The sequence below is a fragment of the Haematobia irritans genome, chromosome 4, assembly GCF_050003625.1.
Source record: "Haematobia irritans isolate KBUSLIRL chromosome 4, ASM5000362v1, whole genome shotgun sequence".
Lineage (NCBI taxonomy): Eukaryota > Metazoa > Arthropoda > Insecta > Diptera > Muscidae > Haematobia > Haematobia irritans.
Genome location: NC_134400.1, coordinates 58554980 through 58581992, shown reverse-complemented (window position 1 = coordinate 58581992; position 27013 = coordinate 58554980). Strand labels below are relative to the sequence as shown.

Sequence of the window (27013 nt, the reverse complement as noted above, 5' to 3'; positions counted from 1 at the left end):
TTAAAATGTAAATTGGCTAACGCTATCCAGTTAATTGGAGGAAATCCCATAGAAAATGTGTATAAAATATGAAACAGTCTACCATATTTCACCAACCCTGGTGTAAGTATATATGGGAGCTATATATAATCTGAACCGATTTTGACTAAATTTGACATGCATAGTTAGAATAATAATTCTGCTATCTCTGCATAATGTCACGAAAATGGGAGTACAAGTTTGGCCTCCGTGGTCATATAAGTCGGGCGATATATATATATATATATATATATATATATATATATATATATATATATATATATATATATATATATATATATATATATATATATATATATATATATATATATATATATATATATATATATATATATATATATATATATATATATATATATATATATATATATATATATATATATATATATATATATATATATATATATATATATATATATATATATATATATATATATATATATATATATATATATATATATATATATATATATATATATATATATATATATATATATATATATATATATATATATATATATATATATATATATATATATATATATATATATATATATGTATATATATGTATATATATATATATATATATATATATATATATATATATATATATATATATATATATATATATATATATATATATATATATATATATATATATATATATATATATATATATATATATATATATATATATATATATGCAAAAAAGTCACGGCAAACCTCTGGCTTTTGAGGGCATATAAGTTCAAATCGGACGAAAGATATATATGGGAGCTATATGTAAATCTTAACTGATTTTAACCAAATTTGACACACATAACAGTATCATTAAACTTACCCTATGTGCAAAATTTGAAGCAAATCACTGCAAAACTATGGCTTCTGAGTCCATATAAGTCCAAATCGGACGAAAGATATATATGGGAACTCCAATGTGGTACAACAATGGACTTAATAGTCTAAGTGAGCCTGAAATATCGGGCTGCCACCTAACCTAACCTATATATGGGAGCTATATCTTAATCTGAACCGATTTGGCTGATATTTTGCAAGTTGTGCGAGACTAATAAAATATTCGGATGTACTGAATTTTAAGAACATCGGTTGATAAACACGCCAATTATGACCAGATCGGGGATAAATATATATAAAGGGTGATTCTTTTGAGGTTAGGATTTTCATGCATTAGTATTTGACAGATCACGTGGGATTTCAGACATGGTGTCAAAGAGAAAGATGCTCAGTATGCTTTGACATTTCATCATGAATAGACGAACGATCTGCCACAACGTCGAATTTTCAGTGAATGGGCCCTAGAAAAGTTGGCAGAAAATCCGCTTTTTTATCGACAAATTTTGTTCAGCGATGAGGCTCATTTCTGGTTGAATGGCTACGTAAATAAGCAAAATTGCCGCATTTGGAGTGAAGAGCAACCAGAAGCCGTTCAAGAACTGCCCATGCATCCCGAAAAATGCACTGTTTGGTGTGGTTTGTACGCTGGTGGAATCATTGGACCGTATTTTTTCAAAGATGCTGTTGGACGCAACGTTACGGTGAATGGCGATCGCTATCGTTCGATGCTAACAAACTTTTTGTTGCCAAAAATGGAAGAACTGAACTTGGTTGACATGTGGTTTCAACAAGATGGCGCTACATGCCACACAGCTAGCGATTCTATGGCCATTTTGAGGGAAAACTTCGGAGAACAATTCATCTCAAGAAATGGACCGGTAAGTTGGCCACCAAGATCATGCGATTTGACGCCTTTAGACTATTTTTTGTGGGGCTACGTCAAGTCTAAAGTCTACAGAAATAAGCCAGCAACTATTCCAGCTTTGGAAGACAACATTTCCGAAGAAATTCGGGCTATTCCGGCCGAAATGCTCGAAAAAGTTGCCCAAAATTGGACTTTCCGAATGGACCACCTAAGACGCAGCCGCGGTCAACATTTAAATGAAATTATCTTCAAAAAGTAAATTTCATGGACCAATCTAACGTTTCAAATAAAGAACCGATGAGATTTTGCAAATTTTATGCGTTTTTTTTTTTTAAAAGTTATCAAGCTCTTAACAAATCACCCTTTATATATATATATATATATATATATATATATATATATATATATATATATATATATATATATATATATATATATATATATATATATATATATATATATATATATATATATATATATATATATATATATATATATATATATATATATATATATATATATATATATATATTTATATATATATATATATATATATATATATATATATATATATATATATATATATATATATATATATATATATATATATATATATATATATATATGGCAGCTATATCCAAATCTGAACCGATTTTTTCCAAAATCAACAGCGATTGTCTTCGTCCCAAAAAACGACCTTATGCCAAATTTGAGGACGATCGGACTTAAACTGTATAATTCGGGCGTTACATACAAATGCACAAAGGAAAAGTCTGAGACTAAACAATGGGTCTCAGACTTTTCCTTCTTGGCGTTACATACAAATGCACAAATTTATTATACCCTGTACCACAGTAGTGGTGAAGGGTATAATTACAGCTTCCAAGGATATCGGGTGTATAAGGAGATTTCTCAAGTAATTATGCAGGGCTATCTCAAAATCTGGGAAATTTCCGCATTTATTTATGGATCTCAAATAACTCTAAATTCGAAATTTCGGACAAATCTTATGAAAATTTTAGACTGGGAAAAATTTCTTAAAACAAATCGGAAGTTGGGTTTATATGTAGGTGCTATATTACAAAATTGTCCGGTATGACCCATCTTCGAACTCGACATGCCTGCCAAAAAAGAAAATAACCTTAGGTTCTACTGCTATATAGCCTTAAAATTATACCTTTATCAAGAGTATAGACAGGGTCAAGAATTTATATTTTAATATGTTAAAAATGGGCAATAAAATTTATCAATTAAGCCCATATTCTAGTAAAACCTACTTTTTATATCACCGTGAAATTTCACCCATATACATACACTTTCAATGGCCTGAAATCTAGTACTTCGTCGGAGTCGAGCGAAATGTCTACGACTCCGGCACCGACTCCAGCAAAATCTTCAGACTCCGACTCCAAGACTCCGACTCCAAGACTCCGACTCCGGCTCCGACTCCACAGCCCTGATCGCGCAGTGGGCATTTACCAGGCCCCACGCAGCATAGGAAAATAGTTACCTCATTTAAATTGCATAGGAATTTTGAGTACATAGGAGAAGTTAAGTATTTCGTTCCCTACACACAACATTTTTTTTTTATTTCAATCACGAAATTCGCGGATTCAATCATTTTTAAACTGAAACTGTATTATTTACGTATTTAATCGGCCTTTTTTTATTTTTGTTTAATATATACCCGTATGGGCTAACTTACAATTGAGAAGACGGAGTTAAGAAGTTTTAAGATACCTTGCCATCGACAAGTGTTACCGCAACCCAAGTAATTCGATTGTGGATGACAGTCTTTAGTACAAGTTTCTATGCAATCCATGGTGGAGGGTACATAAGATTCGGCCTGGCCGAACCTACGGCCGTATATACTTGTTTTAATTGAAATGTCTTCAATCACGAAAATGATAGCATCAAACACCCATTTTGATTAAAAACCAACACAATTTTCAATTAAAAATTTAATTGATTTTTGTCACGAAATCAATTATTTGTGTTTGAATCAATTAAAATAGTGATTGGTTTTTGACATAAAATTCAATCAATGTTTTGCTTGAATCAATTGAAATTTTAATTAATTTCGTGACACAAAATCAATAATCTATTTGATTGCTTCAATTAAAAAATTAATTGAAATTGGCAATAAATTTCACTCAAAAAAATTATATATTGCGCCCACAAAATCGTATTTAGTTTTATTTGAAATAAAAGAAAATATGCGTTTCTTATAGAACATATTCAATATTTTATTTTTGTGAATCATGCAATAGATAAAAGAATTTGGTTCTGGTCATTTGTGTGTTTTATTCTAACATAACATACACTTAAGGTTAAGTTACATACCATGCGTTAATACGTCCGTTGATTGAAGGGCTGAATTTTCTCTTTGAAAGCAACAGTTTTGTTAGAGTGCTTCAAACTGAAAAATATCAACCCTTCCATCAACGCACGGATTAACACATGATATATAATTCAACCTTTACAATTACTAACAAACAAAGGGTGAAAAAATAAACTGTATAAATAATTATCTTCCTTATCATAATAACCATGTCAGCATGTTCCTTCTAATAAGTAGATGCGCCAAGATTTTTAATAAGTCAGCAACCTGTAAGCTAAATTAGTTTTTCTGAAATTAAACAGAATAATTAGGACTTATTTTTAAATCCAAAAGAAAGAAATGTTTTACCATTACATCGAGATTGTATTGCTGCTCATTAGATTATACTTATATCAGATATGCTGCTCTCTACTTGCGTTCAAACTGCAAAAGACAGGTAAAACAAAAATGTAATTTAACCCTTTCGATCCCGAATTTTTATAGGTATCGCTAATTTTTTTACTTTTAATCATGTTGAAGTCATTTAAGAAGCGAAAATTTCGGGTCGCCACGCCCATTCGTTTAGGCGGTTGAGAATGTTGCCTGTGGGCAACTTTGCGACTACAAATTGCGACTACAAAATAGTTTGTTTTGTAATGATAGACGTATTACATTTTATTGGATTTTTTAAAGTTTTTTTGTTATTTTACAGTAAATATATACATACACTGTTAGAAAAATATGTTTTTCATATGTTCCGATATAAACAAAATCTGTTTCGGGCACAATTTTTAAACACAATATATTTAAGTGCAAACATGTAATGTTCCTAAACTAACACAAAATTTTTGGGACACATATGTTAATATGTTAGAATATATTATGTTTGGGGCATGAATGTTTCATAAAAATAATATGCGTGAATGTAAACATATATAAATTTACAAATTTCGAGTAAACATATATATGTTGTGATACTTTATTCACAGAGCGACAGAGAGAGAGAGTTAGTATAGAGAAAGAAATAGAGATGGAAACCGGGAGGGTTGAATAAAAAGATATCAACATAACACAGCGAGAGAATGAAATGAGAGCAATTTCTGTGAAACCGCTTGTATGTTGTTTCGGAAAACTGTTTTATAATATGGCCAAAAATTTGGTATGCTTAAGTCTAAATATTATTTAATTTGAATAGTAGATTGAGTATTCGGAATAAAGAGAATAGACATTCGGAACCAAGAAAATAGACATTTGAAAAAAAAAAAACAGCATATTTGTATTACAGAAAAAGATGCGAAGAACTCAAAAATTTCGTGGAAGTTAAAAATATGTGAGGGAATGAACACAATCTTCTTTGGGGAATTATTCCAAGCATATACTATTTTTGGACTCAAAATGCTTCCAAACATATAATATGTTCACATAAAACAAACATATTAATGTTTCGGCGGTATCCAATAATATATGTGCTTCCTGCAAAATATGTTTGGAACATATGTTAGAGAAGCGATTTTTTTTTGAGGGTGTAGATGCGCGCGTGTGTGGAATTTCATTCATGCTCAAACACATACACGAAGAAATATTTGTACTCACGCACGCCATGTGGGTAGGAATTCACGAAATGAAATGTCATACTCGAGCACGCTCTGACATGCATATACATTTTTGGGTATTGCACAAACCTTTATATATTTGATTTCTTCCAGGGATCCGGAGCGGTCCATTTTTTTCGCTCCGCTCCGCTCCCGCTCCGGAGAAAAGAAAATCGCTCCGCTCCATGCTCCGCTCCGAGAAAAAAAAAATCGCTCCGCTCCTCTTCGAGAAAATTATAGTACAAACATTGAATTATTTGTTCAATTGAGTTTTATTTTACGAAAACAAAAAAACTTACTTCAATAGTTGTATTATAAAAGAAAAACAAAAAAAAAGCAAAAAGTATTTCTTGCTATACATAACAAATAGTAGTAAAAATTAATTATTTAGATTTTGTGTTTAGATTAATTAAAAGTATGTTTCCGTTAGGCAGCAGCGTAAGTGATTATATATATGTTTAAGAGCAGAAAAGTTCCGCCTACACTCACTTGTGTAGCTGGAACACCTAGAACTACACATGCCAGCTCATACAGAGGGTGTGCTCGACGTTCATCCCAAAATTGCAGAACACTGCTCTGTGCCGAAATGCGAGCTTGATAAAAGAAGTAATTTATTTTATTTATCTTTAATGTCATCATCATCTGAATTTGATCCGATTTCTTCCAAATTCAATAGCGTTCGTCCTTGTGCCCAAAAAACTCCCTGTACCAAATTTCATCAAAATCGGTTAATAATTGCGACCGGAATCCTGTGAACAACAAATACATGGACAGACGGACGGACGGACACCAAGCACTAGATCGACTCAGGAGGTGATTCTGAGTCGATCGGTATATATTTTATGGGATCTAAAATCAATATTTCTGGTAGGCACATTTTTTGGCAGATCAAACTTATTATACCCTAACCACTATGGAGTTTATGGTATAATGACTTTAAAACAATGCGTTGAAACATTTTATTAATTCTGAAGATTTTTTCAGAAATATTAAATCCATTTTGACTTCATTAAAACGAAATTTTCATTCATGTTAGGATACACATTTTTATGTCGAATCACTTAGCTATAAGGACAAACAGACTTCATTGAAAAGTTTAGAGACTTTTAGACAAGGAAAAAACTTTATTTCAGAGAAATATGTCTTCTATTCTAAGCAAAATTCGTATTCGTATTTTAAGCATGTGAAATATTTGGCCTCCCGACAATATTCTTTGCGGTGCACCATCTACTATTTAATATGTGATAGAAACCAAATTTATGAAAATGGACCAAAATGGACCAAATTCTGTTTGGTCTGACCATCGGACCAAATTTAAAAACTAGAAATCTTTTGGACCAATTTTGGTCCGATCGGACCAAAACGGCAACGCTGATTGGAATTGAAAGTCTATACACAGAGTAGAAGTAACTACTCTCCGAAAGTTTTTTTTTTGTTTTGCAACAGACGTAGAGAAGAGGTTTTGTTATATTTGTAATGTGTGTGTGTATGTTTATGTTTGCAACAACCTCCATCGAAATCAGTCCGTGGTATACCTACGAATATTCTTACTCAGATCTACTGTTTTTCGCTTTTTTCTCCTTTATTGTAAAAATACATTTTCGAACAGCGTTTTTAAGAAATGTTCGTTCTCAAAAAAAGTAGATAACATGCAATAATACAAATCAAGTCATTAGTTTTCAATGTGAGAAAAAATTAAAATAAATGTATATGCTCACATTTTTCAACCAAAATTTAAACTATCCATAATTTTAATTAAATTTTCGAGAACTAATATCAGAAATAAGAGAATGCTAGGATATAGTACAATAGTAAAGCAAATATGAATGTCCTTACACTGAAAAAAAGCATGCCCGGTTCCAAAGATTTTGTCTTTACTTTAACAGTTTGAGTATTAATTCCGAGCCAAAGAAGCGGAGAATGCAAGTAAGGATATTTTAAAAATGCAATTCTATTTTAAATTTGGGGGTTATGTACTTGCTTCTAGGAAGCAAATGTTAATTTTTCATTTTTTAGATTTTTTCGCCAGTTGTTATCAAAATCCTTTAAAAACGAGTTAACGAAAATGTTATTTTCCATATTAAGACTCGACTTCCAGTAGAAATTATGATATGTTTCAAGTAAAAAGCGTCTTTAAAATAAAGTGTTGAAAAACAAGTCTTATTTTTTAACGATTTTTTGCTTGGCAAGATGCAAAAAGGAAACAAATTTAAAGGCAATTTTATTAATTTTAAAGAATTTTTCTTAATTATTAAAGTCACGTTGACCTTACCTCAAAAATTTTATCTTTCATGTTATGATACACATTTTTAAGTAAAATCACAATTATAAGGACATTACAACTTCATTCAAAAGTTTATTGACTTTTGGACAAGGAAAAAAACTTTATTTTAGAGAAATGCGTCTTCCATGTTAAGCAAAATTTGCATTCTTATTCTAAGGACATTAAATCTTTGTCTTCACGACAATATTTTTTTCAGTGTAGAAAACTAAAAAATTAAATATAATAAAGATCGTTTAATTGCATTTATTTGACGTTCATTACAAACATCTTTGTAGTAATACGGGATGAAATTGATCGAAAGTACTGTTGTTACTTTTACAACACGTACTAGAGATATATTTTGACATTTGCCGTTTTTGAAAACAATTACCAAAAAAACAACACGTTGTGTTTTCCTCAATGTACGTACGTACAAAAATACATATCGTACATTTTAAACGTTTATTCACACTGCGCTAAGTACTAGCTATATTTGAAATTACCTACACAGTGTAATTTCAAAGTTACACATTTCATTCAAGTAATATTTTATTCGGAGCGGAGCGGTTTTTCATTTGGAAACCGCTCCGCTCCCGCTCCGATCCGGATTTTAGAAATGCCGCTCCCGCTCCGCTCCCGCTCCGGCAAAAAAGGGCTTGCTCCGCTCCGCTCCGCTCCTGATCCCTGATTTCTTCCAATATATAATATGTTTGAAAGCATATTGGTCTAAACAATATAATATGTTTGGGTAGTCTAAGTTCCAAACATTATGTATTTTTCCATCCAAATTCAATAATGTTGTCTTCCAAAAACTATATGTTATTATGTGAACATATAATATGTTTGGAAACATTTTGAACCCAAAAATATTGTATGCTTTGAAGAATTTTCTCCCAAAGAAGATTGTGCTCAAAATTTTTTCTGCCTAATTGTATATTCCCTCACATTTTTCTCACTTCCATGATTTTTTTAGTTCTTAGCACCTTTTTCTGTAATACAAACATTGTAGAAGAAATTATTAAATTTTGTAATTTTTTTAAATTTTACCTTTTCAGACCACACAGTTTGTAAACCAGCACACTAACCACTGGGCTACGTAGCTGTTATGGTCATCAAGAGATAATTATCGTTATAAGTCATATTTATATAGCATAGCTTGCGGCGCCCACGAGCCGACGCAAACATAACATTGTTTAACAACATAACATTTTTAAATAGACATTTGTTGGCGGCGTGTCTTATAAAAGACTTAAATTCAGAAAAGAACAGTGCTTGATATAAACGAAATGGACTGATTTCAAATAATATATTATTTTTTATTGCAAAAATAAAAAAAAATTGTAACAAAAAAGGGTTTCGTACACAAGTTTGAAATTTTCGAAGAAATTCAAAAAACCCTTACAAAGGAAGAATGTGAAGTGGAGTAATATATAAATATTTTTCCATCGAATCCTAAAGTTAACGATAACCATTCAAAAGCACATTATATTTAAATTCGAAACAATAATTTTACAACCAACACATAAATTTATTTAGGTGTGAACAATTGTTTGCTTTCTTTAATAATTTATTCTAAAGACAATAAAATTATTCAATTGTTGCTTTGGATCATTCCCCACCAAGTTATAATACAATTTGCCTAAAAAAGTTAAAATGTTATTATGGTTTTACCGATGCGAGTTTTGCCGTTAATATGAGAAATAATTTCAGTGGCAAAACTGTCCGCTTTTATTTTCGAAAGTATCCATCAACTCCTCTTGGACTACTTATTAATAAAGAGGAACTAAACTTTGTTTTTATAGATCTTACTGTTTAATTTTTCACTGTTTCCCAATGTTTTCGTTTTACTGTAACAACTCTAAAAAGAGTACAATGAAAAAAATATTGTCGTGTGGCCAAAGATTTCATGTCCTTAAAATAAGAATACAAATTTTGCTTAGCTTAGACGACGCATTTCTCTAATATAAAGTTTTTTCCATGTTCAAAAGTCGATAAACTTTTCAATGAAGTCGTGTTGTCCTTATTTGACTTGAAAATCGGTATCATAACATGAAAGAAAAAATTTTGAACTAAGGTCAACTTGACTTTAATAATTCAGAAAAAATCTTAACTAAATTCGTGTCTTCCACAAAATAGTTCAGAATTTCTTTAAATTTGTAAATTTTACCAAAAATGCTTCCATCGTGAACTTCGTATGTCACTAAAGACATTCTTGCAATTTTGAACTCCAAGTTTTTTCTTCAAACTACAAAAGTTTCTTTAACAAGTGAAAAACCTTAGTTATGTCTAATAAATTTTCTTGTATTTGTTGATAAATATTTTCTTATTTTTATGACATCGGCGTGATGCCAACGTTTGTAATACTATTTAGTTAAAATTTTCTACAAATATTCAAAAGTTTCTAAAATTAACCGAAAGTTTTCTTCCTGGTGGGTTCACTGTTTTTTCAGTGTACGTTCCGATTTGTTTTGACGAAACAAAAAAGTGCCCGTAATGCGAAAATGATAAACAAAACTCATGCTTTTTTTAAATGTCTTTTCTCTTGGTTCCGAATGAATTTTCTCTCCGAATACTGATTTTAATCTTTTTACTTAAGCATATACAATTTTTGGCGGTCTTATCACAACATATATATGTTTACTCCAAATTTGTAAATTTATACTTGTTTATATTCATACATAGTATTTTTCCAATCTTTAATGGAATTTCCTTTGTGTATATATATTTTTAAGGCGCCAATTGGTTACTTTCATTATTTTACTTCCAGCATACACTTTATGTCTCTCTTTCTAAACACATATATGTTTATAGTCTATTTCTAAATTAATATATGTTTGCATCCAAGCATATTATATTTACAAACAATTTATATCTCAAACATAATATGTTCTAACATATTAACATATATGTCCCAAACATATTATGCTAGTTTATGAACATTATATGCTTGCACTTAAAAATATTGTGTTAAAAAAATTGAGTTCCAAACATATAATTTTTATACCCAAACATATGAAAAACAGTCTTTTTCGTCCGTGCATAAACATGCAGCAGTATCGATTATGCCTTCTGACTTAGCTTATAATGTGCACAATATATGGGATATGTTCGACACGAGCACTGTCGTCCGGAATAACTGATAGTCTGTAAAGCGCATAAAGGCGGGCTAGGGTATTAGAGGCTTACTACTAACGCTCCGGTAATTTCTCATGACTTTCAACCAAGGTTAGGTTAGGTTAGGTTAGGTTAAAGTGGCAGCCCGATTAAGATTCAGGCTCACTTAGACTATTCAGTCCATTGTGATACCACATTAACTAAAAGTAGCTATTACATATGGGCACTTCTAGTTTTAACCGCTGAACCTTCTTGATTATTTTTCTTTGTTGAACCAACCAGATTGTTCCAAAAACATTAGCAGACTGCTTAAGTTAACGTTTTCCAGATCCGCCAGTAATCTGAAGCTATATGCTCCTAAAAGTTGCTTGCGCTTTACACAAAATGCAGGACACTCACACAAGAGGTGTTTAATTGATTCTTTTTACTCCGCATCATGACAGCTCATACAATAGTCATTATAAAGGGTGATTCTTTTGAGGTTAGGATTTTCATGCATTAGTATTTGACAGATCACGTGGGATTTCAGACATGGTGTCAAAGAGAAAGATGCTCAGTATGCTTTGACATTTCATCATGAATAGACTTACTAACGAGCAACGCTTGCAAATCATTGAATTTTATTACCAAAATCAGTGTTCGGTTCGAAATGTGTTTCGCGCTTTACGTCCGATTTATGGTCTACATAATCGACCAAGTGAGCAAACAATTAATGCGATTGTGACCAAGTTTCGCACACAGTTTACTTTATTGGACATTAAACCAACCACACGAATGCGTACAGTGCGTACAGAAGAGAATATTGCGTCTGTTTCTGAGAGTGTTGCTGAAGACCGTGAAATGTCGATTCGTCGCCGTTCGCAGCAATTGGGTTTGTGTTATTCGACCACATGGAAGATTTTACGCAAAGATCTTGGTGTAAAACCGTATAAAATACAGCTCGTGCAAGAACTGAAGCCGAACGATCTGCCACAACGTCGAATTTTCAGTGAATGGGCCCTAGAAAAGTTGGCAGAAAATCCGCTTTTTTATCGACAAATTTTGTTCAGCGATGAGGCTCATTTCTGGTTGAATGGCTACGTAAATAAGCAAAATTGCCGCATTTGGAGTGAAGAGCAACCAGAAGCCGTTCAAGAACTGTCCATGCATCCCGAAAAATGCACTGTTTGGTGTGGTTTGTACGCTGGTGGAATCATTGGACCGTATTTTTTCAAAGATGCTGTTGGACGCAACGTTACGGTGAATGGCGATCGCTATCGTTCGATGCTAACAAACTTTTTGTTGCCAAAAATGGAAGAACTGAACTTGGTTGACATGTGGTTTCAACAAGATGGCGCTACATGCCACACAGCTCGCGATTCTATGGCCATTTTGAGGGAAAACTTCGGAGAACAATTCATCTCAAGAAATGGACCGGTAAGTTGGCCACCAAGATCATGCGATTTGACGCCTTTAGACTATTTTTTGTGGGGCTACGTCAAGTCTAAAGTCTACAGAAATAAGCCAGCAACTATTCCAGCTTTGGAAGACAACATTTCCGAAGAAATTCGGGCTATTCCGGCCGAAATGCTCGAAAAAGTTGCCCAAAATTGGACTTTCCGAATGGACCACCTAAGACGCAGCCGCGGTCAACATTTAAATGAAATTATCTTCAAAAAGTAAATGTCATGGACCAATCTAACGTTTCAAATAAAGAACCGATGAGATTTTGCAAATTTTAGGCGTTTTTAAAAAAAAAAAAAGTTATCAAGCTCTTAACAAATCACCCTTTACTTCGCGCCAATAGTTTTTGCAAAATCGCCTATCAGGCAGCGACCCGTTATAACAGATATCAGGAGTGATATCTGACGTCTCGAGAACATTAGCATATTTAGTGTGCGGTTTAAGTTGAAATGGGACCATATTTGCTTGGTGTCGTTACAACCCTTGCAATTCTCCCATCGAACATTTGCCATCCTAACAGACTTCTCACGCAGCATGAGCTTGCAGGTAGCTAGGGGCATACCAACAAATTCCAGTTCCCCTGGAATATGTAAGGTAGTCCCTAGCCTTGCCAACTCATCCGCTTCGCAGTTCCCCGGTATGTTCCTATGGCCAGGCACCCATATTAGGTGAATATTGTACTGCTCAGCCATCTCATTGAGAGATTTGCGGCAGTCGATGGCCGTTTTCGAGTTGAGGAACACAGAGTCCAGGGATTTTATTGCAGGTTGACTGTCTGAGTATATATTAATGCCAATATTTGTTGGAACATTACTTCTCAGCCAATTCGCCACCTCTCTTATTGCTAATATTTCAGCCTGAAAAACACTACAGTGATTAGGTAATCTTTTCGCTATTCGAATTTACAGATCTTTAGAATATACTCCGAACCCCACTTGTCCATTCAATTTGGAGCCATCAGTATAGAAATCTATATATCTTTTATTCCCCGGGGTCTGTGTACACCACGCCTCACTGTTGGGAATTAGAGTTTCAAACTTTTTGTCGAAAAGTGGGTTTGCCAGGGTATAATCCACTACGTTAGGCACATCTGGCATTATTTTGAGGACCGAACTATGACCGTACATTTTTTCCGACCACAGCGATAGCTCGCACAGCCGTTGTTGCAGCTGACTGTTTGGCCAAAATGTCTAAAGGCAATAGATGTAGCATGACATTAAGGGAGTCTGTTCCTGTCTTACTAAATGCGCCTGAAATACATAAGCTCGCCATACGCTGAACTTTATCTAAACAAGTCGGTTTCTGAAGTGCCGGCCACCAGACTACAACACCATATAGCATTATAGGTCTAACTACTGCCGTGTATAGCCAATGCACAATTTTTGGTCTTAGTCCCCACTTTTTCCCTATTGCCTTTTTGCACGAGTACAAAGCTACCGTGGCTTTTCTCGCCCTCTCTTCAATATTAAGCCTAAAATTCAGCTTCCTGTCCAAAATAACGCCAAGGTATTTTGCACACTCACCAAAGGGAATTTCAGTACCCCCTAAGGAAATGGGCCTAACCGTGGGAGTTTTGCGATCTTTGCAGTACATGACTAGTTCTGTCTTTGCTGGATTTACACCAAGACCATTTTCTTTCGCCCATTTCTCAGTCATCCGGAGAGCTCTCTGTATAATATCTCTGATTGTGGATGGGAATTTTCCCCTGACTGCTAGCGCCACATCATCTGCGTATGCCACCACTTTTATCCTTTCTTTTTCTAGGGAAAACCAGAAGGTTGTTTATAGCAACATTCCAAAGAAGAGGTGATAGAACTCCTCCTTGGGGAGTGCCTCTGTTCACATACCTTTGTATGTTTGCTTGCCCTAGTGTGGCTGAAATACGTCTCTTTATTAGAAGTTCGTCTAACAGCCTAAGTATACCTGGATCAACATTCAGAGTTGTCAGTCCATTTAATATCGAGCTCGGATGGACATTATTGAACGCCCCTTCGATGTCTAGAAACGCCACGATTGTGTATTCTTTGACAGAGAGTGAGCTTTCAATAAAGCTGACTAGTTCATGCAATGCGGTCTCAGTAGACCTGCCCTTCGAGTATGCATGCTGTCGTTTCGAGAGCAAACTTGAATCCACGCTAGTTCTAAGATACATGTCTATCATCCTCTCCAGGGTCTTAAGTAGGAATGAGGATAAGCTGATTGGTCGGAAATCCTTCGCACTCGAGTGAGAGGCTTTTCCTGCTTTAGGTATGAAGACGACTTTTGTTTCCCTCCACTTTTCTGGAATATATGCTAAGTTTACACATCGTTTATATATCACCGTCAACCAGGGGATAACTCTTTCAGCCACTGCCTGTAACTCCGCCGGAGTAATTCCATCAGGTCCGGGGGATTTGAATGGTCCAAAGCTATTTAAAGCCCATTTTATTCTAGATTCCGACACAATTTCCTCGATAGGAAATGATCGCTGAGCCTCTGTTACACCGCCGGAACATGGTTCAACCGTCTGATTTCCAGGGAAGTGTGTGTCCAAAAGTACCTCCAACGTCTCCTCACTGGACGTTGTCCAATTTCCCTCCGATGTTTTAATGAAACCTGGAGCGGTGTTAGTGGATGCTAGTACCTTCCGTAGTCTGGAAGCCTCTGACGTATTCTCAATACTGCTACAGTAATCATCCCAAGAGTTTTGTTGAGACCTTCTCAGTTCTCGTTTATATTCTCTCAGATTCATCTTGTAAGTGTCCCAATCCTCCGGAGCTCTTGTGGACTTTGCTTTGTTAAAGAGCTTCCTGCAGGATTTCCTCATATTACTTAACTCCGTAGTCCACCATGGCGGCCGATTTTTTCCCCTTGGCTTTCCTCTAGGGCAAGCAGCTTTCAGTGAAATGTTGAAGGCCTTAGTAATCCGCTCCACTGCGTGTTCGATATCTTGCACAGTGCTCATATTTGTCTCCGGCATTTCCGGTATCATCGAATTGAACGATTCCCTATACCTATTCCAATCAGCTTTCCTAACATTTGGCGGAAATATGGTCTTTGAAGTACGAACAGCCAATCTGAAACTGATGTAGCGATGATCTGAGAAGCTATGTTCCCTCAAAACTTGCCACTCAGATATCTTATCATTCAGTTCCGGAGAGGTCAACGTTACGTCCAAAACCTCTTGTCTGTTCCTGGTGACGAAGGTTGGTGCATCTCCCTTATTGCAAACTACCAGGTTACTACGCAAAATAAACTCTATTAGCGACTCTCCCCTTGCATTAGTATCACTACTTCCCCAAATACTATGATGTGCATTTGCATCGCATCCCATAATGAGTTTTGTCTTTGTTTTTAGTGACTCCTCAACTAAGGTCTTAACGGCACAGGGTGGCATCTCCCTATCATGTCCCATGTAGACCGAAGATACCCAATATTTGCATGTGGATATCTCTAGACTGGCTACGACAGTGTCTGCATTGCTCAATGAAGGAAGCAGAAACAAGTTTAGTTCGTTTTTAGCAATTATACATGCTCGATTTATATCGGTACCGGTATTATGCAAAAGTTTGAAACCCGGAGTGCTTAATTCACAGATCTTGTTCTTATATATGTATGGTTCTTGAATAAGAACTATATCTATGTCTCCTTTCATCAGGAGAACTTTTAAGGCAGCACAAGCGGCCTTACAATGGTGAAGATTTATCTGGAGGAACCGTAGAACCATCCAAATTTTCAACCACCGTCACATCAGCCGCTTCAATTGAGTCATCAAGGGCTTCCTCTTCACAGATCTCGGTGACTCTCGCAACAATCCGCGGTTCAGTTTTGGTGAGGCTTGAGCCTGTAGAAACTTCCCGCATATGATTTTCGCCATAGTCTGCAGGTTTTATGTCTCCTTCGGCTTCGCTAGGAGATTTTTCCACTGCTGACTCTACCGGAGGCTTGTCCGTTTCGGAATCGTTTGGCTGATCGCTTTTGTATACCTTCATATGGATATCATGAAAGCCATAACTTACGCGTCCTTGGGTCTGGGCTAGATGTGGCAGCGACTCTATGTTTAATATAAACACCGCATGTCGTCTTGGTCCATCCACCTCATCCAAACGACCAACCTTCCAATCGGCGGTTGGAAGATCTGGGTTACATTCTTTTAGTCTCTCTAGTATTGACTCAGGATCAGGAGGGTTTGCCGGTATCCATGCATGTGCTCTAGGTTTAGCCGGTATGTCTTTTTTATCGACTAACTCCAAAGCGGCTCCTTCCCAAACTTCACCAATTAGCATCAATGCAGCTTTAAAGCAATCCATAGACCTCTGGTCTGCAAAAGCTATTAACTTATATCGTCCTTGATACCATCCAGCATCTTGCCGTCGAGGACTTGGTCCGGGAAACTTTTTTCGCACCTCTGAGTAGACACCAGACATCGCGTTCTCAATTTCCCCCCATTTTTGCCTTGGAATCATACCGTCCAATGCTCCTTTATTAATAATAGCCATCACAAGGCTGTCTTTTGCAACTGAGGCGAACGATCTTTGATCCCGTTTAGAGGATGGCAGCTCATCCGGTGATCGTTCCCTTTTTCCAGCTTCAAGAACTCCTTGAGCCCATTTTAAGGAATCGCTTTGCTTAGCCGACAACGTGCTTGGGTCGACTGATCCTAATTTCTTTAGAATAAACAAAGCATTTCTTCGTTCCTTGAATCTCTTTCGAGAGGGATTGCCTCCTTTTGATGTCGTCACCTTAGAAAAGGTTCGACTTGCCAAAGTGTCACCGCCAGTCGACCCGTCTACAGGTCGACTAATTGGGCCTGACTCTTGGTCGATTCCCAAATTTATAACTTCAGTCGTTACCCGTCCACTGGGCCCTGAAGTTAGCAACCCAGTGGATGACTTTGAATTTCGCTGCATGGTGGTTTATTATTTCCACCACACGTGAAATTCGTAATAAGTACTTATTACGATGAAATACTCCGCTATTAAAAAACACGTCCGTTCAGTTCGACGGTTGAAGAACAAAGAAAACCAAAGAAAAAATACTTTCCTCCGGGACTAAGTTTTAGACAAAGGAAATTTACCTTTAAAGCATTTTCTGTTTGCCTATAAATTTTTTTATTTGCTTTAAAAGAAACATTTTTAGCGTCAAGAGAAATTTTTGTTTGTCTAAAATTTCGTTCCTCAGAAAAGAAAACTCTTCTTTCAGTGCACTCAGCAATTGCTTTATTGGTTACCACATAGGACGCTGTAGAAAAATACAGTTTTTCATATGTCTCCGTTATAAATTATAAGATTGTAACACAATTTGTTATCCCATTTAAGTGCAATAATATGTTTGAGACATATGTGTTAATACACGCAAACAAATAATTCTTTCCTCCCAACGAACTTTTAGACAAACAAAGTTCGTTTTTCATTTGCTTTTCGCTGTAAGGCAGTGTATTTGGAAGAGAAGTATATACTTTTTGTGATAAACGTTTATTCTTTTCCAGGATGTAAAAACAATTTCATAAAGACCAACTCAAAAAAAACATTGTTTTCCTGCTAATTGCATTTCCCTCACATCTTTCTCACATCCACGAGGTTTTTTGTTCTTAACACCTTTTCCTGTAATACCAACAATGTAGAAGATACGATTTTATAAATTTTTAAATTTTTTTACCTTTCGCCTGGACGGAGAATCGAACCGCGGACCATGCACTTTGTAAGCCAACACACTAAATACCCTACTATTCACCCATGCAATAAAGCCAGAGGCGGTAGTGAAATAATCGTAAAAACCAATTTAATTCACTGGGAGGATGAGAAAATTCAATGTGTACAATTTCAAGCCACAACTATCACGGTAATGGAAAATAACCAACATCTAAATATCATGCCTGTTTACAGTCCCCGAGACATCACATAAAACATACTGATTACTTTATATTATTGCAATGTTCTAAATATAAATTTATAATTGGTGGCGACTTTAATGCAAAACATGTGCAGTGGGAATCAAGATTAACCACAACTAAAGGAAGGGAGCTCCTTAAAGCTGTAAACAAAATTGGATGCACTGTATTCTCTACCGGTTCTCCAACTTATTGCCCCACGGATATTTCTAAAAGTCCAGATCTAATCGACTTTTTCATTATTAATAAAATTTCTGCAACACAATTAAAAATTGAAGAAGGTTATGAATTGAATTCTGATCAATCTCCAATTTACTTAACATATTGCACAGAGCTCAATGTGTATGAAGAAAAGCCAAGGCTAACCAGTCACAAAACTGATTGGGAATATTTTAGGACTTTAGTCCAAAAGGGAATAAATTATTTTTCTCAAATAGAAACTTCAGACGATCTTGAAAAGGAAGTTTTGAAATTAACTAACCTAATTCAAAATGCTGGATGGAACAGCACTCCTATTCTAAAGAAACCTTCACTAGGCCACACCTACCCATCGTATATAACAAATATAATCAAACAAAAGAGAAAAAGAAAAAAAATGGCAAACCAATAGATCGCCGGTCGAAAAATAATGAATCAGTTAGCAAAAAAGGTACGTAAAGATGTTAAAAAGTTCAATAATAACAAATTCAATAAATTTATATCAGAGCTTGGATATGACAGTAAAACTGACTATTCTCTGTGGAAAGCAACAAAAAAACTAAAACGGCCAAATAAATTAAATCAACCACTAAGAACACAACAAAATAAATGGACAAAAACAGACTCCGATAAAGCCGATGTCTTCGTCGAACATTTAGAAACAATTTTCTCCAAAATTCCTAACCCAATGACTGATATTACCGGAAACATTGATGAAGAAATTAAAGAAGAAGTTACGATGGAAGAAGTTGTACAAGAAATAAAAAATTTAAATTGCAAAAAACCGCCTGGTTTCGACCTAATTAATGGAGAGATTCTTACGCAATTACCAATTCCGCAGTCTTTTTGGACATATCACAAATATTTGATGGAGTAGTACACTCGTCATTAATACACAAATTGAAAATAATTTATTACTGCTTTTTGCTGGAATCGTATTTAAAAACTGATTTTATCGCGTCAAGCAAGGTTTAAAGTACTCCAACCTTTTCCGTATTGAATCCGGAGTACCGTAAGGTAGCATATTGGGTCCTATGCTCTATCTTCTATATAAATATGACCTTCAGCATCAGGAAGATTGCATAATAGGCACTTTTGCTACGACACAGTGATAATGTCACAAACGCAAACTATTGAAGAATCAACAACCAAACTGCAAACTGCTCTAAACGATATTGATAATTGGATGGACAAATGGGGTCTAAAATTAAACAGTTCAAAATCTGTGCATGTTAACTTCACACAGAAAAAGATAAAACCTAAACCAATATATATTAAAGATCAAGAAGTACCTAGAAATGATTCAGCGAAATATCTTGGTATGACACTTGATGTAAAGCTGAAATGGAAGGAGCACATAAAGAGTATGAAAAAGGCATTGGAAATAAAATACCGTGCATTAAAATGGTTAATTGGGGGAAAATCTACATTGTCAATTCCGAAGAAACTAATGGTGTACAAACAAGTATTGAAACCTATGTGGACATACGGTATACAACTATGGGGTTGTGCTAAAAATCAAATAATCGATATGATTCAACAATTTCATAACAGAGTGTTGAGAGACATAGTTGTCGTTCCGTGATATATATAAGGAACAACGATCTGCAAAGGGATATGAATATAAAAACAGTAAGAGAAGAAATTGACCATCAAGCAGAAGCGCATGAAATGAGACTGATAAGTCACAAAAATGCAGAGATACCACATCTTTTACAACATATATCTACTAGAAGACATCACAGATATAAACCACTTGATTTTAAACTTCGATTCAATCAACAAGGCACACTTACTTTAACTCCGTAAATTTTGATATCAATAAGAAAAAACTACTAGTTAGTTTCTTTGTAAATAGACTAGTTGTAGTATTATAACTTAAACAATGTATTTTTAATGTTTAAGAATAAAACAAAAAAAAACCAAGATATGACGATTTCGAACATTCTGGCTAGTCTTGATTACAACCATCTAGAATAATCTACAAGCATCTTGTAATTCAAATTGAGAAACTAATGACACAAAAGAAGTTTAGGAAAGTACTAGAAAATAAAGAGATGATTTTGACTGAATGTCTTAGCTGCCAATTTCTAATCTTCTACATACTACTGTATTCGTAATATATTCAGTCAAGCCTTTGGAGCAACATTCTTGGAAGTTTCTTGGTGTATATTTACGTTGCAATTATTGATCAAAGTTCTCATTTGGATTGAATATTTGAATAGATTTTCGACTTCAGCACGAATTAATAATTTTGATCTTTTTTTCAGATACTGGCATTCACTTTCAAATTTGGTAGCTTCTCTATTGAATTCAATACAGTCCATTGCCTCTTTGCTGTTGCTGCTTTTCCTGTTTATAGTAATTTTCGGCTTACTGGGCATGCAAGTTTTTGGTGGCCGTTTCACTTTTAAGCCTGAAGAAGAAAAGCCACGTTCCAACTTTGACAGTTTTTATCAAAGTCTACTTACAGTCTTTCAGGTATGTATGTGAATAATTCAAAGCTTTGCAAACATTTGGAGTGTTCTTAAAATGATTTACAGATTTTGACAGGTGAAGATTGGAATGCAGTCATGTACGATGGTATTCGGGCATACGGTGGTGTTTTCTCAATGGGAATCCTTGCCTGTGTTTATTACATAATTCTTTTCATTTGTGGTAATTATATACTGCTAAACGTTTTCTTGGCCATTGCTGTCGATAACTTGGCCGATGCAGATTCCCTGTCCGCCGTTGATAAAGAAGATGAGGCACCCCAGGATAATATGGAAATATGTGAAAATAAATCTCATACTCCAAGTATGATAGAAGATGGCGAATATGCTGAAAATGATGGTGATGGTGAATATAAAATGTAGGTTTATTTCATTTTCAATACCCTTGCCGAAGGTATATAGGTACGAAAAAATTTTTGATCATGTATACGTAGTGTCCCTAATCATTTTTAAACGAAATTGGTTCTATGATTCACTTTTTCGAATGTAGAATGGACATTCGTCCATATAGCTGGATCGTTTGGACAATATTCATATTTGGTACATGATAATATTTTTATTCAATCATAGTAAATAAAATATATTTAAGCTATGGGCCTGTATGAAACCAAACACTTTTTACTACGCTATCAATTTGGAGAAAAAATTGATAGTTTCATGTACTCACTTCTTTGACAAATAAAACTACTTTTTTGTTTTGGCGACGTGGTAAATGTCAAGAACTTCCCACAAATATCAAATTTCTTACTAGCCCCCACCCCCCTCGGCTAGTGAAATTATACTCACCTCGATTAAAATCAAATTTTTACCAATGCTAGTAAAAAGTTTGGGTTTCCAACTGGCCCTATGTTAAGTATATTCATATTAAGAAGAATGTTTGGTGAGAGTATTTGTAAGTTGGTTAGCCTGATTGATACAGGCTAAGTTGATATTTGTACAGGAGCACTATAATTCATTTAATTTTATTTTAGGGAGTCTGATGTCGACTTTGAAAGATATATGAATGAAGAGCAGTACGAGGAAGAGGCTGAAGGTGAGTACTATTGAAAATGATAAAAAATCAGTATGCATTTTGCTGCAGTAGAATCCTATGTCATATCCAGTTTTTGACTTATCAATTCCTTCTAATTGTCTTAATGAAGTCTGTTTACTAATATCTAGTCAATATCAAATCCTAAGCACTTTCCTATTGCTAAATGTCATAAATATTATCACTGACAATCACTTGCGATAACCTGATAGACTCGTAAGGATCGATTGGCAAATGATGGATGAAAGAAACGGTAGAAAATTTTGGAATCATATGAGCTTTTTCATCAGTCAAAATCATATGACGATGAGATCAGGTTATTGTAGCAGCCTGGTACATTAATACCTTTGCTAAACCAATTAATTCTGATACATCAACAGTTCCTTCTACCGAACAGTTCCTATAGTTTAAAAAATCCTTAACATATGACTTTAGTTATCTTACCATTAAAGTGATAAGTTCACTTTTAACTTGTATGTACATTGTATGATAGGAATAGCCGGCATAAAAGAGCTTGATTTCATTCTTCCCTTTCCTGTGGCGAACATTCATGAAGAAGGCGTCCACCCTACTTACAGATATCATAAATCGGACGTTCTATTATTATGTTTAGATGGGCTCTAGTTTTGGTGCATTCATAATACACGAATTCCATAAGTTATTGGCCGCCATAACTACCGTCTCCCACAATAAACTTGCTAGTCATACGGATTCCAGTTGCCTGCAATATATACAGTAGTTTGTACTCTTGCTCAGTGGCGATATTTGTAATCTTTATTTAATCTTCATCAAACTAATTCCCTCCCGATAAAATACATTTTTCTAGTCCTCCAAGCATGCCAGATAGTCTATTACCGACAGTAGGATCAGCGTATTCTTCGACTCGAAACGTGTTCCCCAAAGTGGTCACTTGGATTTGGGGATTATGTATTACAGTACCCCTTGTATATTTACTCCTACGGTTAAATAACTTTCACGCTTTATTTCCCAAATTTCTGAATCCACATTTTTTTAATACAAAAATAGACCAGGAAATAACTTCTACTAACTACCCATCTCGGTTAATTGCCCAAAAATGTTTGATACCAAAATGGAAAGTCCTTAGATATTCCTTTGCATAATCGCTCAATCTGGAGTGCAAAATTTTTATGTTTTACTCGGTGTAAATGTTACACAAATGTGGCAACTACAATCAACTTCTATTTGACAGAGAGTAACAAAATGCAAGAGAACGGAAAATGAAGTGAAACTCCGTCAGCAAGTGACAGACAATTTAAATAACTGCCGATTCTTCTATAACCAATTTATCAAATTAGCGCTTTGACCTCAACACCGGTAATACCAAATCGCTGCGGTCATTATGGGACATCTACACGGACAAAAACGACTGTTCCATATGTTTCGGCGTAACAATTATATATATGGAACTCAAATTTTTAGCACATTATTTCTAAGAGCAAACATCTAATGTTCGTAAACTAGCATAACATGTTTGCGACATATATTTTAATATTTTAGAACATATTATGTTTGGGACATAACATTTTTATACCCTCCATCATAGGATGGGGGTATATTAACTTTGTCATTCCGTTTGTAACACATCGAAATATTGCTCTAAGACCCCATAAAGTATATATATTCTGGGTCGTGGTGAAATTCTGAGTCGATCTAAGCATGTCCGTCCGTCCGTCCGTCCGTCTGTTGAAATCACGCTAACTTCCGAACGAAACAAGCTATCGACTTGAAACTTGGCACAACTAGTTGTTATCGATGTAGGTCGGATGGTATTGAAAATGGGCCATATCGGTCCACTTTTACGTATAGCCCCCATATAAAGGGACCCTCAGATTTGGCTTGTGGAGCCTCTAACAGAAGCATATTTCATCCGATCTGAAATTTGGTACGTGGTGTTGGTATATGGTCTCTAACAACCATGCAAAAATTGGTCCACATCGGTCCATAATTATATATAGCCCCCATATAAACCGATCCCCAGATTTGGCTTGCGGAGCCTAAAAGAGAAGCAAATTTCATCCGATCCGGCCGAAATTTGGTACATGGTGTTAGTATATGGTCTCTAACAACCATGCCAAAATTGGTCCACATCGGTCCATAATTATATATAGCCCCCATATAAACCGATCCCCAGATTTGGCTTGCTGAGCCTCAAAGAGAAGAAAATTTCATCCGATCCGGCTGAAATTTGGTACATGATGTTGGTATATGGTCTCTAACAACCATGCAAAAATTGGTCCATATCGGTCCTTAATTATATATAGCCCCCATATAAACCGATCCCCACATTTGGCTTGTAGAGCCTCTAAGAGAAGCATATTTCATCCGATCCGGCTGAAATTTGGTACATGGTGTTGGTATATGGTCTCTAACAATCATGCAAAAATTGGTCCACATAGGTCCATAATTATATATATACCCCATATAAACCGATCCCCAGATTTGGCTTGCGGAGCCTCAAAGAGAAGCAAATTTCATCCGATCCGCCTGAAATTCGGTACATGATGTTGGTATATGGTCTCTAAAAACCATGCAAAAATTGGTCCACATCGGTCCATAATTATATATAGACCCCATATAAACCGATCTCCAGATTTTGCTTGCGAAGCCTCAAAGAGAAGCAAATTGCATCCGATCCGGCTGAGATTTGGTACATGGTGTTGGTATATGGTCTCTAACAACCGTGCAAAAATTGATCCACATCGGTCCATAATTATATATAGCGCCCATATAAACCGATCCCCAGATTTGGGTTCCGGAGCCTCAAAGAGGAGCAAATTTCATCCGATCCGCCTGAAATTTGGTACATGATATTGGTATATGGTCTCTAACAACCATGCAAAAATTGGTTCACATCGGTTCATAATTATATATATCCCCCATATAAACCGATCCCCAGATTTGGCTTGCGAAGTCTCCAAGAGAAGCAAATTTCATCCAATCCGGTTGTAATTTGGAACATGGTGTTAGTATATGATCTTTAACAAGCGTGCCAGAATTGGTCCATATCGGTCCATAATTATATATAGCCCCCATATAAAACGTTCTCCAGATTTGACCTCCGGAGCCTCTTGGAGGAGCAAAATTCATCCGATCCGGTTCAAATTAGGAACGTGGTGTGAGTATATGGTCGCTAACAACCATACCAAAATTGGTCCAATCACACAAAAATTGGTCCATATCGGTTCATAATCATGGTTGCCACTAGAGCCAAAAATAGTCTACCAAACTTTTGTTTCTATAGAAAATTTTGTCAAAATTTTATTTCTATAGACAATTTTGTCAAAATTTTATTTCTAGAGAAAATTTTGTTAAAATTTTATTCGGTTCATAATAAAATTTTCATCATTGTCAAAATTGTATTTCTATATGAAAATTTTATTTCTATAGAAAATTTTGTTAAAATTTTATTTCTGTAGAAAATTTTGTCAAAATTTTATTTCTAATTTGTCAAACTGAATTATATACGTATTGGATCGATCTTTTTTGATTTAATATATACCACGTATGGACTTACATACATTTTAGAAGATGGTGTTAATCGGCAAGCGTTACCGCAACTTAAGTAATTCGATTGTGGATAGCAGTGTTTAGAAGAAGTTTCTACGCAATCCATGATGGAGGGTACATAAGCTTCGGCCTGGCCGAACTTACGGCCGTATATACTTGTTTTAATATAATATTTGTGGATGTAAACATATATTCATTTGGAAATCTTCTTAAACATACTCGCTCGTAAATGAGTCATTTATGAATTCCTTTAAAGTTCAAAACGATTGCGGAAGAGTGTGTTACAGAAGAAGATCTATTTTACTAAGAAGAAATTGGGAATTTGTGTAATTATCCGGGTGAGGCATCAGGCCACCGACCATTATTACCCAAAAGATTGAAGATTTTCAGTGGTGATTATAATAGAACACGTTTGCCGCATTTGAGAACCATTTAAATGTTTACATTCTCCGTATTTTTTTCCCGTTCAGAAAACTCTTTTAACATGATACATGGTTTCTGTGTCAAAAAACAAGTTCGAAATATGTACATATGTATTAAAGGGCTGTGGTAGACATGTCCAAACATGTTTTATCTATGCGTGTAAGCTATTCCTCCACATATATCAGTAGGGATAACATTAAAATAGCATACCTGAATATTTGGCATCAATCTGGGAAAGGATTTAAAATACTAAATACTATTCTTTTTTTAATAAGATCTTTTTCACATCTGAACAGTGTTGCCAGTATTGGGGATTTTTCCCCAAATCGGGGATATTTTTTCGTGGATGGGGACAAAATTTTTGAGTTGGGGACTTGGGGATTTGGTGGGGAATTTCCACAAATTTGGGGATTTTTGTGGGGAATTTTCGATATTTGTTCAGTATACGAGTAATTATCACAGTAAGAACTATGGTTTATATGAAATTCTTTACATGCTTAAAAAAATGCTTCTTTACATGCTCTCAAAAAAATAAAAAAACTTTCCTCATCGGAATTTATTTGGGTGGCCCAAGAGCTTCTTTACAATTTATTCTTTTTCCTAAGAAATTTTTTACTATTGTGAAATTATTTCGTAAGGACTCATATGCGTACATCACTGATTTTGAACATGTATCCCATATCCCGCACATACAGAGTAGAGTTCATATCGGGACAGCAACGCATTTTGATCGATAAGTCAATTTTATTTCTTGACTGTATGTTGACCGAACTCCCATTTTTATTTCTCGAGCGAGGAGATGACTCGATGACTCTATATACCAATAATTAACTGTGATGGGGGCTGGTATCGGATGATATTTTGAGCAGCCGTCTCCTGGTTTCGTGTTTTGAAATCTTCATTCAATTGCACATTTTTATTTTATTTAAAATGTTTTTTTTTTTTTAATTTTGTACGGATTTTCTACTGCAGAGTCTAT

General features: G+C 35.0%; 1 protein-coding gene across 4 annotated transcripts in view; it reads left to right on the top strand.

Moving 5' to 3' along the window:
* The window catches only part of Ca-alpha1D (Ca[2+]-channel protein alpha[[1]] subunit D), a 239320-nt gene that overhangs the window by 87511 nt on the left and 124796 nt on the right, over nt 1-27013 (top strand). For all 4 annotated transcript variants that reach the window (XM_075304026.1, XM_075304023.1, XM_075304024.1 and 1 more), the window contains exons 9-11: nt 20829-21039; nt 21102-21412; nt 22025-22086. In XM_075304026.1, the coding sequence (XP_075160141.1) occupies nt 20829-21039; nt 21102-21412; nt 22025-22086 (584 nt within the window). The remainder of the gene's footprint in view (nt 1-20828; nt 21040-21101; nt 21413-22024; nt 22087-27013) is intronic.